At 42.8% G+C, this 13037-nt stretch overlaps 2 protein-coding genes across 3 annotated transcripts in view; one reads left to right on the top strand and one right to left on the bottom strand.

Annotated features, from left to right (window-relative positions):
* Nucleotides 1-11833, bottom strand: part of VSTM4 (V-set and transmembrane domain containing 4) — a 32004-nt gene extending 20171 nt beyond the window's left edge. Inside the window, exons 1-3 of the mRNA XM_054072007.1 lie at nt 11658-11833; nt 6733-7131; nt 1072-1140 (exon numbers count right to left, since the gene is read on the bottom strand). Coding sequence (XP_053927982.1) covers nt 1072-1140; nt 6733-7131; nt 11658-11814 — 625 coding nt within the window. The 5' untranslated portion in view covers nt 11815-11833. The remainder of the gene's footprint in view (nt 1-1071; nt 1141-6732; nt 7132-11657) is intronic.
* Nucleotides 11834-12095: 262 nt separating this feature from the next.
* Nucleotides 12096-13037, top strand: part of C7H10orf71 (chromosome 7 C10orf71 homolog) — a 97531-nt gene continuing 96589 nt past the window's right edge. The window contains exon 1 of one of the 2 annotated variants that reach the window (XM_054071392.1): nt 12096-12116. The gene's annotated coding sequence lies outside the window, so the exon portion shown is untranslated. Of the gene's footprint in view, nt 12117-12303; nt 12639-13037 lie in introns of those variants that run through there. The other variant, XM_054071391.1, reaches the window with a different exon arrangement.

Below are 13037 nucleotides of genomic sequence, written 5' to 3'. Positions count from 1 at the left end.
AAAAATGCTGGTGGGGACAGTGCTGAGTGGCTGAAGAAGAAGGATGAAAGTTTGTGATTGCTTCTTCTGATGGTAGCACTGGCTGGAAATTTTTGTGTTGTTTTTTCTTTTTTCTTTTGCCTCAGTCTCCCTTTATGACTTTCAATCAGGTGCCATATCGCATTCCCAGTGGAGCTGACAGGACTTGTACCATGGCAGATCAAGATGGAGTATTTTGTTCAGAAGGAGAAGAAATCTTTAATGACTTATTTCTCCTTTAACTAGAACTCCATAGTACTTTAAGGAATGATCTACCCATTAATGTCTTGAAACGTCCTTAGGGAAGCATATCGGCTTCTTTCCTGCTTCACAGAGAGGAAATTAAGTCTCAGAGGTCAAGTGTTCTTTTAGAAAATAGCATTGCTGGAACTAGACCCCTGACCTGCAGTTCTGTGCTTCACTCCCCTTACATGGTACAATACAGTTTGTAAATTGTGGTTTAAACAGCAAGGGTCCCCACAGAATCTAAGACCATTCTGCACACAAGCACTTCTGCCTGGCGGGCAGCACAATTGCAAATGCCATGCTGGTGCTTCACTGGTGCTCCTGACTGGGACAGGAGGGGGAGAAGGGAATTTTGGTTCTGGATTTCAGTCTCCTGGAACTGTTGTCTGCAAATATACACAGAAAATACTGCTTGCCTTGAAACTCAAAGGCGCCTCAAGCTGCTCTTGCAGTGCAGAGCGGGTTCAGTGAGCAGTTGCTAAGGCTAGTGGGAGTGTAGAGTGCTTGACACCTCTTCGAACATGCTCAGCACCTTCCAGAATAAGTGTCCGCATTTGCATTACATGATTAGCCAGGCATAGGTTATTTTCCTTTGACTATAACAAATGGATGACAAACTAAAGCTGGAGCCTTCCATTCTCCTTTCTCCAGCACCTCTTCTACTCTGTGGAATGGTTTCTCAGACAAGGCCCGAGTTTGCACAAGAACTAGAAAGACTGGTTCTGATTAGGCCACTTTAACTGTCCTGTAGCACTGGTCTACACTAACATCTTGTAGAGAACGAGGAGCAGTTAGATGCATCCTTACCTTCAAAAAACTTCCAAGCTTCATGGTTTTTCTTGAAAGCTGGATCATCAGAAGATTTTGATGAAATCACTGAAAAAAAAACGAGAAGATATGACAATAACCAAAACTGTGCAACATAAAAAGTTGAGACCTCTTGAAGTAAAGGTAGTTTTGCCTTAGGCCTCACTGCACCAAGCTTTTGCTTTATCTCACATGATAAGTACAGTTATAAATAGCATTATAAAAAAATCTCATCTGGTTTGGGACCATCACTGCCTCCCTGTTGTCATCTTATTCTGGGAGGCTGCAATGTGTGGCTCTTCAACTTAAATTTAAATGCAGAGAAGTAGAGTAAAATAATAGAAACACCCTTTAGAAGAGCCTAGACCTTAGAATAGGGTGGTCATGTGCTTCTGAGGACTGTAATGGCTTTGTGGGGATGGTCAGAGTATCCCATGGGAAAAAAAGCTGCCATTTATGTAGCTAGCTTTATTCCAGCTCCATGTTCTCAGTTACCTAGAACTCATACCTCTAGGGCTGCAGTTTGTGTTCCTGTCTCAAAACAGTCTACTTCTGAGAGAGGAGATGAACAACTTTTGCTCAAGAGAATGGGAATTTATTTTCCCTTGTAGTTTTATATATTAAGAAGGATTTTTTAACACTGTAGTCTATTTCTAAGTCTTCGAGGCTAAGGAAAAAAAACAAACCACAATTAGAAGAGCAGTAGGTTTATTGAAGGACACAGCTCTGAAGGTTCCCTGAGAACTGAATTGGAGCCAATCACATTAGGCAGAGCTTTTTAAAAAACAGGGAAGTCATTCTAGCAATGCTTGACACTGAGGTAATCTCTGTCAACATGACAGCATTTCCCACCTTCACAATTGATCCTGTAGGCCCCAGATTTTACCCAACTTGCCTTTCTTCTAAGCTTTTGTGGATGTCCCTTGGCAGGCTGAACTGCCTTGCAATTTCTACAAAAGTGCTCAAATAAAATGTTGAGAGACCCCTTCTACGCCATGCCTTTTAAAAACACATGAATATGATACATGGATGCTTACTATCTGCAAAATATATCACCCGTGCATGTATGGACTTTCTGGAAGCATGTCCAAATGACAGTGAACTCTTCCTCCTCTGTGAACAAAAATCCGGACCTAATTGCTGATGTGAGAATGATGTAAGAAATTTGTCTGGTACTTTAGCATAAAGATACTATTTTGATTTTGGGCATAACTGCAAGACAGCAACTGTAATGTGTTTGAACACTATTATCTTATTTGATAAAGCACAACCAGTACAATTTAAGTATCCAAATGTTTCAGGCAATTCGTAGTGTTCCTTTTGTTGCATCCTGGATCTAACTGTAATATAAGTAAATCCCTTTACAATGAAAATCGTAACCAATCATAATATAAAGTACAAAATGTGTTTGGAAGAAAATTTCCTTGAAAATCCCAAGTGTTACCATTGGGGAAACTGGAGACTTTATCAGCACTTTGAGAAGAGTTGCCTTCCTCCCATGTGTATTAAGTCCTGTACGCTCACAGTGCATTAACTAAATGCTAAGGCGGTCCTTTGTTTCCAGTAAAGAGGCTTTTAGCAGTCCAACAGTTGCTATGGCATTTAAAGATAGGTAATTTTTCAGTATCTTTTGATATCTTTAATCTGGATTTTGAATTAGAATAAATACTCTTTTGGGGTGACAAGGTGGTGGTGGTGGTGTCTGCCTCAGATCCCCACCAGGTGTCTTGTCCGTGTGTTTAGTCTACAGGTGAGCCTGCCTTCCTCCCTTGACTCAAGTTTCCTGCTCTGCTTTGGGTTATTTCTGAAGCAGAGAGAAGCAATACTGCTGAACCTGTCAGTATGAGATGGATGAAGTCAAGATTATGTATTCATAAATCATACTAAAAAACAGGCAGGAAAGTAGTATTTAAGTTGGACTGAAAAGTTACGGGTTTTCCTTCTTTGCAGTAATTATATGGTTTAGCTAGGAAGAGCAAGGAAAGATTTCTGTGTTACAGTTAACAATAGCCAGAGCAGCTATGAAAGATGCAGAGTGGCTTTTTGTGAGGAGTATGACAGGCAGTCTGTCAATATCGTGTATTGCTTTTTCTTCTGCTGCCATTTGCCTGGAACATGTCATTTCCTTTCCATGCACTCCTCACAAATCTATATGTTTCACTACAGGCATTTAAGACATTCCATCATTCAGTGAAGGAGAAATCACTCTAAGCTGCCGACCTGCCCTATGAAACGACATTATCACAGGAAAATCCTAAAAATTATTCTCCATCTCATTTTCTCTTTCTTTTTTTTTTTAAGACAGCTACATGGTCTGTTGTAGAGGATCTGAGTGGAAGGGTCAGAATAGTATTAAGCTCCCATCTGAAATGGCATTCTCGTCCTTCACTGTTTCACTCTGTCTATTGACACCACACCCTGTTCTTTCTAGCTCCCTTCCCTCAAGTTATCCTCAGAAATTCTTCCCTGAAGCACTTGAAAAAAGTGTAGTCTATCCTCTAGGAGACTCTGGGATTGTGTGGTGACCTCCTAGCTCTGCTTGTTGGCCAGCAAGCCTCAACTGTGACTGCCATTTGAGGCACTGTTGGAAGTATCAACACCTGGTAGTGGCTTTCAGCCTCTCATCTTCACCCCTGGCACAACGTCTGAACCACTTGTGGATTAAGATGAGAGCCTTGGCTTCACTTTCCCAGACCAGTCATCAGCTTTTTGCCCTTTCCCAAACGTGGGAGGCTGAGGCTGTTGGTATGATCAGTCCTCCTGCTTGACAGTTTCTTCTTGACAGTGGCTGAATCCCTCCTGTCAGGCAAATCTAGAGGGGTAAAGGAGGAAGAGATAGGCAGAGGAGGAGGAGGAGGAGAGCCAGTTCGTAGCCAAGCATGGAAACTGCAGGGAAGAATGACTGCCGAGCATGAAGCAAGCTAATACCCAAAGTCTGTAGAGTTAGATCACGCATGCAATAAAGCTTCATTTGATATCCCTCTGTGGTTACAAGACTAACCACTGTGTCTGGCTCCAGCCACTCAACATGGGGTCAGTGCTTGTGAAATTTAATGCCCTCAAGAGATTAATATGGCTGAGCTTAGGAAATGCTGGCTCTAGTGTTTTTACTTCTCTGTTTAAAAACAAAACAAGTGAAAACAGCAACAAAAAATCAAAAAAGAACCTTCTCTCTGAACTGTTAAGCTAACTAATTCTGTGTTCCATACTGAAATGGCTCCCATCTCCATAACCATCTTAGTATTGGATGACTCCTGTGATATGTCCAGGAGCGCCAATTAGTAACTGCAGTGTGGAAGTTCTTTTTTGCTCATCATTGAGGAAGTTCATACAGATCTCTCCTCAACCCACCACCCCCAGTCAATTTCACATTAATCATACAACCTCAATATCTTTAAAACCATTACAAAGGCCTGTAGCGATAGGACTAGGGGGAACGGCTATAAATTGGAGAGGGGAAGAATTAGAGTAGACATAAGGAGGAAATTCTGAAGAATGAGGGTGGTGAGGCAGTGGAAGAGGTTGCCCAGGGAAGTTGTGGATGCCCCATCCCTGGAAGTGTTCAAGGCCAGGTTGGATGGGGCTTTGGTCAGTCTGGTCTAGTGGGAGGTGTCCCTGCCCATGGTAGGGGAGTGGAATTAGATGATCTTTAAGGTCCCTTCCAACTCAAACCAGTCTATGATTACCTCACTAAAATCAGCACATAAATTCCAAAGGGTGCAGACTAGTTATTTGTATGACAATTTAGGCTTTGATTTCTTTAGGATACTAAGTTATGGGCTACAGTTAACATTTGGCTGCAGGATTATACTTCTGAGCCATGGTACTGATTGTTCTGGTGATTTGTATTTAGGAGTCCAATTAACTTTGATGAAGTTTTCCTTTAAGTCCCAATTCTGTGGTCTTCTGTGCAAAAGAAGCGTGGCTGATGTACGTGGTGGGTACTGGGTGTTTTTACAGGTGGGCATTTCTCTGGCAGAGACAGGTGAGAGGCTAGGGTTTCTGTCTGTACTTGAGTCCTGCTCTATCATTATTTGTATTTCTGACTGTCTGCAACCAGGAAGCAGAGGAAATCCCATATGAACATCTCAGAGGCTTTGCAGACAACTTTTGCATGCCTAATAAGGCCAAATAGTTTAGACTAGAATTTTCTCGCTGTTCTTTACAATTGATCTATGGTCTTTGTTATTAATCCAAACAGAACTTCAGCTTTGGATCATTAGTGTCTTTCATCATTGCTAGTCATAATCAACTAATTATGTTAATCCCATGATTTCTCAAGGTGCATTGCTGGTCAACATGAAGCTGCTCTTTATCTCTTGTTATAATGTATTTTTCACATCTTTGCTTTCAAACTTCTGATAGATCAAAGTGAAAGCTTGTGATAACTGAGATCTATCCACAGGAGATCACATATTTCTCTCCCTGATGTGTTTATAACCCAAAAGTAATAAAGAAACCTGAATGACACCAGTGAAGCTGGCATTGAGGGAATGTGCTTTGGATTGAAACTACATGCATATGTTCAAATCCATCTGGAAAAGGCCTACAGTCAATGGAAAACCCTCAGATCAAAATTGATTTCAAAGGACAGCCGTAGCCATTTTTGCCAAAACATAATGGTGACAAGTGGGATTAGGATTTCCCAGCTACAGAAATAATCTTTAGGTTCTAAATACAATAATAAATTCAGCATGGACAGGAATGGCAGAAACTTCATGAAGTACAGTTTCCTCCCATAAGTTTTTCTGACTGCTGGATGAGCCTCTTGAATTTCCAGATCCATGGACCAAGCATTCACCCTTGATTTCTGGCATTACCTTTCGAGTTGGCCAAGTGGGTAATCAACTTTTCTTTTTAAAAGACCACAAGCAGGGGAGCAGTTTGCCAGCTAGTGTTAATGGCACGACTGCCAAGCTCAACCACCTCTTCAAAGGAGTCTGTTCTCTAAATCCAGTTTCACCCATTTCTGAAACTGTGGATGTGATGGCATTAAATTTGAGCTGACCCATTCCAAAGAGAAGGCTGTTTTTTAACTTGGTTCAAAACCCTCACTCATGTGTCATTTCTTTATCTGAATTTCAACACCAGTAGGCTGATCACTACTTCTCTAGCTCCGCTTTCTGCCTACAAGTGGTATAATCAAAAGTACAGAAGTGATGCTAGAAATGCTACTTACCAATTGCTGCTACATTAAAACTAAAAGCAATGAAAATACCAAGAGGCAAAACATAGATCTAACATATAATGCTTCCATTTCTGGCTGGCCCTCTGCATATTCCCGAGAAAATAAGTTAATTTATCTCTGTTTCTGTCTCTTTGTATTTACATAATAATGGTATTTGTTTATTCCTACTAGCAAAGTTGTAGAAACCTGCAGCTGAAGGTAAAGAAGTTTCAATTACTGCTGCTGTGATAAAAGGCAAAGGAAATAGAGTGTCTTGTACAAATATACCAATCTTCTGACTTCTTTACACTTTATTTTGGACTGAATAATGTTTAATTTGTAATGTGTAAGAAAAGAAGTTAAGTGTTAGGTTTTCTTCTCATATCCAAGTATAAAACTTAAAAATAGCCTAATTTCAAATATGGATCAACTTGCAAGAAAAAAGGTATTGTGGGACAAGAAAAAATATAGAATTGAAATTGGTAGTTTCTCACCTCTTATTTCAGTAGCTGCTGTGCCATTTGACCATGCTGTCCATTTATTCCTGTGTTTGCCAATTTCCTGGACTTTGCATATGTAATGTCCTTGATCTGTTTGCTGGAGGCTTAGAATAAGAAATTTGTACATAGTTCCATGCTTCTCTTTCAGAAGATGAAGTCTCTGCTTGTGGAAATGATGGGTATAATTTCCATAATACTGGACAGACCCAAACTTTGTCATTTTGATCATCAGATACTCCTGGTTAGGTGATGCAGCAAAGACCCACCGCACAGCCAGCAAATTGTCTGTCTTTCTCTTTTGAGAAATGTGGCAGTAAAGGGTAGCATTCTCTCCCTCGGAGTATCGCACTGTTGGTCCTGGAGAGACCGTCACATTTAAAGCCTCACAAACATCTGCAAAGGACAGAAAAGTTGGTGAGAATCCTCCATGCCAGCACAACAGCACTATAATACGTCTCACCATGCAAGTCCACAGCAGGTAAATTGATGGCATTTGTTCAGTGTGCAGCAGTTTAATGGGCTTTTAGAATCTGACATCTTCTGTCTTTCTGTGCACGTTAAAGATGGTATGAGGGCCTCCTCCAGTGAGTCTGCTTTAGTATTCTTCCTGGCACTAATTAATAAGACAGGGCTGAAGTAGACACCTTGCTGCTGTCATAGGCCCAACATCACATAATCTTTTGTCAGTCTGAAAAGGCATTAATCTAAAACTAGACTGGAGCAAGAGCCAAGAATGTCTTTTTGAGAGCTATTCCACAACCAGCTCTTCCATTGAATCGCATCCTTCTTAGGATTTCCAGGCTAAATCATTTCAATAGCCAGTTTATGTCCATTTGCTCCTGTGCCAACTTTAAGTTTAAAGAGTGTTTTCTTCTCTTAGCCCTTGCTTCCTGACTCCATATAGAAAACAATTAGCTAGTGTCTCAGCCTTTGCTTTGCTGAGCTAAAGAAGCCAGGATCTGTTAGAGTCCTCTGGTAGAGTCTTCATTTCAGTATTCACCTTGGTAGCCCTTCTCTGCCTTGGTTCCAGTTTAAATTTTGGGTTGTAATTTTTTTAATTTTCATGTGGGTGACTGGAATTACAGTGTCTGGGCTGAAACTCTCCAATGTCCTGTGAAATAGTTATGGTACTTCCCAGACTGTACTGGGATATCCCATGCCTAGTATATCCTGGAATTATGTTGTCAGCCAGCATAGGCGAAGGTTGAAAGAAGGCCACAGCTGTCCACTAGAGGAAGATTTTTCTTTCCTAACTGATGAATGCTGGACTGATTTTCTGAGGCATGGGAGTCGACACTCATTTTATTTCCATCCTAATGTACATGAAAAATGTTCTTATTAGTCATATCACAGACTGACCTATTTTTGTCCAATGGTATATTATGGCAATGTGTTCCCTAAATTACTTGTAATGTGTAATCTACCAGTCTGATGGCACACACTAGAGAGAGAACCATATTTCAGCAGTAAGCAAGCACTCCCTGCAATGCACTCTGCAAAGCATGAAATGTCCTCTAAAATGTGAATATTAACTGTCCATCCTGTTATGTGAATATACTGTACTCAAATACTACTGAGAATTGCAACTCTGGCAGAATGTTGGGGTTTTTTTTTCATTTCTGGACACTTTTCTAGCACATCAGTTAGAAACATTTCAACAAAGGGGATGAGCGTTTTGGCAGAGACTCTTGTCTGACATCAGCTCCTGAAACACAAGCATATATTTATCTTCAAAATAAGCAAGTAAAGTATTTCCATTCTATTTCTGAAGGAGTATTGGAGGCCGAGACACTGGTTTTATGGCCCCAGTGAAGCCACGAAATGGAGTGGCAAGTTGTACCACCTTACTTAGAGTAAATCCCCTAAATCAACGAAGTTACACTGCAGCTGTTTGAGAAGATCCCTCTGAAAATTAATTCTACAATAGTTATTTTGGGTCATTTCAATAGAAAGCTCTACAGAATGGTGTATTTTTTTCCTAAGAAGATATTAATTTTTCTTTCTACTGTAAAGTGAGTTGAATAAAGAAAAGGGTTTTTTTAATTTATTTAAGAAATTACAGCTAAGCATGCCCTAGATTATTGATATAATTATCTGTGCATGACATTTGTGTGTGTAATTCATATAAGTGCCAAAGTGAGAGATTATTTTAGACTGTAGAAAGCACACAATTAGAACAGGATGTTGAAATTTAAAATTAAGGCTAAATACCACCAAAAGGTTTCCAGGCATGAAACTTCAGTTATTCCTTACTGGAGTTTCCTGACTTTGCTGCTTGCATCTGGTCCAGGCGTATGTGAAGATAAGATGTCTGCCTCTGCCATCGAAGTAAGGTTAGATTTTGAAGGCTGTGCTCCTCACTAAATAAGGAATAAATTTAAGAATCTCAACACTTTCTGGGCTTCTCATAATTACTTAGGCTCTAAATGTTTACTAAATAATCTATTAAAATGTAGTCTGAGTACATTAAAAACACAAACTTCTTCTAGTGAAATTATGGACATGTCGTGAATAGTGTAAAGAAAAACAATTATGTCATTTTCCTGACATGTGAACTTCTTGCTTGAAAAAGCTGGCCAGGATTAATTGTGGAATAGAGTCCCAAGATAAAAGGCAAAAGGATCATTGCTTAATTTAAAACTAGGCAGAACATGGTGCCAAAAAGCACCCAAGAGAAAATACAGAGGAACTCGGATATGGTGATGATGGAAGCCTCTGCAAGAAGATAAAGAAGCATTGTACGTGGAGTCTCTGATCCCTTTCTAGCTGTTTACATGCATACAAAAATTGGTATTTTATACCTAAGGCTTCTGCTTTTCTTCTGGGAACGTGCCTTTTCATAAGGAAATATCAAAATTTGCATCCTTCATGCTGTCTGATTGGTGGGAACACGTCTCCTTTCCTTCCTTCTGTGGCTCCTATTGGTGAGGCTACATAACTGCAGCAACAGGGAGAGTTTTGGTGATTTCCAAATGCTTTTACCATGACTTCATCTCATCTTAAGCTGAAAAGGGCCAGGTAATGCTTTATATAACCGAGAAAAAATGTCCATTTGACTCGATCCTCCCACTGCCATTGGAGCAGAACACTGGTGGAGTTTGGAGGAAAGAGGTCATTTACCTCTTACGTGGAAAGGTAAAGGCTCATTCAGGGCTCCCAGACACTAGTGGAAATGTTCCTCCTGTCTTTAGCAGGCACTGGATCAACCCCAACATGAGGTTTACCCTTGTAATAGGCTCCTTGCCAAGACAGGAGACTCCTCCACAACTTGAGAGCATGCTTGTGTGCCAACAGAGCACTGCATTTCTGGACTTCAGATTGCTGCTTCAAGTGAGGAATTACTGTTTTTCTTCTCCTGCCTTCCCAGTATAGCATGATGTAGCCGCTCAGGTGGAGTTCACCACAAGAGTTTCAGTCTTGCTTCTGCTTGGAAAGGGAAACTATTTATAGACAAGGGGAGGAGAGTGAGCCAAAGACTTGAGGATTCCTTTGCAATGCCCTTAATCATCAAACACGTCCCTCTTATTTGCAACCAGCTCACTTAGCTACCCAATGTTCTCATTGTTTGTTTCTTTGGTACCCTTCACCCGCATGTCTAGTCTGCTGGGATTCAGGAGGGGTTACTGCTAATTACACTCAGTTTTGAAAAATCCTATTTTGAAAATAGTCTACTTTTGCTTACACTAGTTCAGTGCCAAGTGTTATCTAGGTTTGGACTTCATTGTCAGCCATACTACATAGCAAAACACCTCTATAGCACTGTCAGGAGTAACAAATAATACTTTCAGGACCCAGAAACCTGTCTATACCTGGGCTGTCCCCTCTGTCTGTAGTGGAACAGTAGCAAAGGACCCACAGTCACTGCTGGGCCGTTATGTTTGGTGAAGTTTCAGTACGCCTGTGTTTTTGTGGAAGAACCCCAGCTACTTTGGTGGAGATATGAGTAGATTTCTTCTTCTGCACAACTGCTCACGATCCAGATTTAGCATTACCTATAGGCCCCTCTTCCTTCCTCCACGGAGACCAACAGGCAGAATCTACAACCCACCCTTCAGACCTTGCTGATAGCTAAGGGACACGCCACCAGGGTAGTTACTTTCTGATCTTGGGTTTGCATGCCCAGAAACATACGCGATGGTTTTTATCTGTGTTGTGATTTGCTCAGTGAAATAATGTTACTGTCAAAGCCTGCTTTATTTTGACTTCTCTACAATTAAAAAGCAAGAAGGGCCAATGAGCCAGGAACAAGTGAAGCTTTTTGTATAAATGAAAATAATTAAGAGCTGGCTACCAAGATCACCAAAGCAACCAGTTGGTTTCAGTTGAATGTATCTGTCTGCAACTTTCACAAGTCAGAGGCTCCCTCTCGGAAAAAGCTTCTGCATTAACCAAATGCACTTGAAGCAAAACTCTCCCTCCACCACCTTCTTTTTGAAGAGAAAAATTAAACTCAATTCTTTTATTAACTTTGAACGAGCTGGGCTTTCCCACGCCTCTAACCCTCACTGCACCCTGAACTTCAGATACAGATTCCACGTGGGTTTTGCAGCTTTAAGGACACAACGCTGGCTTTTGACTTTGGAGGCATAAAGGTCTTGAACGGAGCAGGTTTTTAATCAGTGACCCACGGGCTCCGTTCGGATCCAGGCACCTGCGGGAAACAACTCCCTCCCCTCACGTCAGCCCCGCCGGCAGTTCCCCGCCGGGCACAGGCGGTGGCGGAGAGAGGACGTGCAACTTCTGCACGAGAACGCTTTTCTTGTTAAAACTCGCCGTCGGCGGTGGCCGCGCACAGTCGCTGCTGCCGGAGCGCGGCGGCTGCGGGGCGAGCGGCGCTGCATCCCCGGGCGTCCCCCAGCCCCTCCCCGAGCCCCTTCCCCGTCCCGGAGCCGCTGCCGAGGCCGTGCGGTGCCGCTTACCTGTGGCCGGGGCCGTGGCCAGCAGGGCGGCCAACGCCGTGGCCAGGAGGCGCATGGCCCGCGGGGCGCCGGGTCCCGTCCCGTCCCTCTCTGCCGAACCGCCTCCCTCCTTTCCTCCCCGGCCTCTCGCCTCCTCCCTTCTCCCCTCGCCGTTCATCTCCTCCCCTTTCTCCTCCTTTTTTTTTCCGCTTTCTTCCTTCCTTCCCTCCCTACTTCTCTGCTCTTCCCACCGCCCTGCCCCCCCATTTGACTCTCCTCCCCTTTTTCTCGCCTTCTTTTTCCCTCTGTCTCGCGCCGGGCTCAGCTGCGGGGGTGGCACTGGGACTGGACGGGGATGCACCACCTGTAGTGTCGGTGATCCCCGGTGCTCTCCCACCCCCTGCCCGAAGGACAGGGCCCTGTGCGGATGGCAAGCGGGAGGCTCCCTTCTCTGAGCACAAAGAGCCTCTTTTCGAGCAGGTGAGCAGCCTCACACCTGGGGCTCGTGGGGCAGGGTGGTGCGGTGGAGACGGCTGCTATGCATCCTCTCTGCTTTCCCGGAGTTGTTTGAAGTTTTGCAGACCCTTGTGCCCGTTCTCGTCATCCCACTCCTTAACTGGAGCAGGACCACCGTTTCCAGGCAATTCTATTTAACGGATGCTGTATGCTGTTTGGACACCTGTGCTAGGATATTATTACACACAGTGCTCTGGTGTTGGGAGTATTTTGTCCTCTTCTGTGACAGCACAACTACTGACCACTGACATTCACCCTCTCTCTAAAAAAGTCCTACATTAGTTGATACAGCAACTTATAGTGCATCACCCCAAGGTTACTTTGCTTGTTTTGCCAAATGCTATTGGACTTCCAGGCCAGACAGGACAAGGGAAGATGGCACCTTGCAGTCTGCTCCTGTCCTTCCCCTTTGCTCCTTTTGAAGGTGTTTATCTTTTGAAAGTCTACAAACCTCCAGAGACATGGGCTTAATCCTTCTACTAGCAGGTATGATGCATTACACCTGATTTTAGTATTCACATTGCATGAAATGTGGATGATACAAACACTTCAGCATTCCTCCTTCCCTGGATAAGGCAATTAGTACTGATTTAGCTACTCCACACCTCTCCTAGTAATCCCTGAGGCAGGATAGTGCATGCCTGTTTTTAAGCGTCACAGAAAATTTAACATGTGCTTCATCTGATCCTTGAGAGCCTAAACACTGCATTTGATACACGTGGAAGGGAAAAGAAGGGGCGCGCACGTGACGTGATGTTTGCATGGCTTCTTTGGGCCATTGTGTAATTCTTTTCCTTCAGGGACAGACTTTTGTGTTGGTACAGCAAGTGCTCCTTGCAAGAGAATGGCAGGTCAGGATAATGCACAGAACAATCAGCAGACCTG

Source organism: Cuculus canorus, chromosome 7, assembly GCF_017976375.1.
Source record: "Cuculus canorus isolate bCucCan1 chromosome 7, bCucCan1.pri, whole genome shotgun sequence".
NCBI classification, from domain to species: domain Eukaryota; kingdom Metazoa; phylum Chordata; class Aves; order Cuculiformes; family Cuculidae; genus Cuculus; species Cuculus canorus.
The sequence above is the reverse complement of the archived record's forward strand: the minus strand, read 5'-3'. Positions and strand labels throughout refer to the sequence as shown.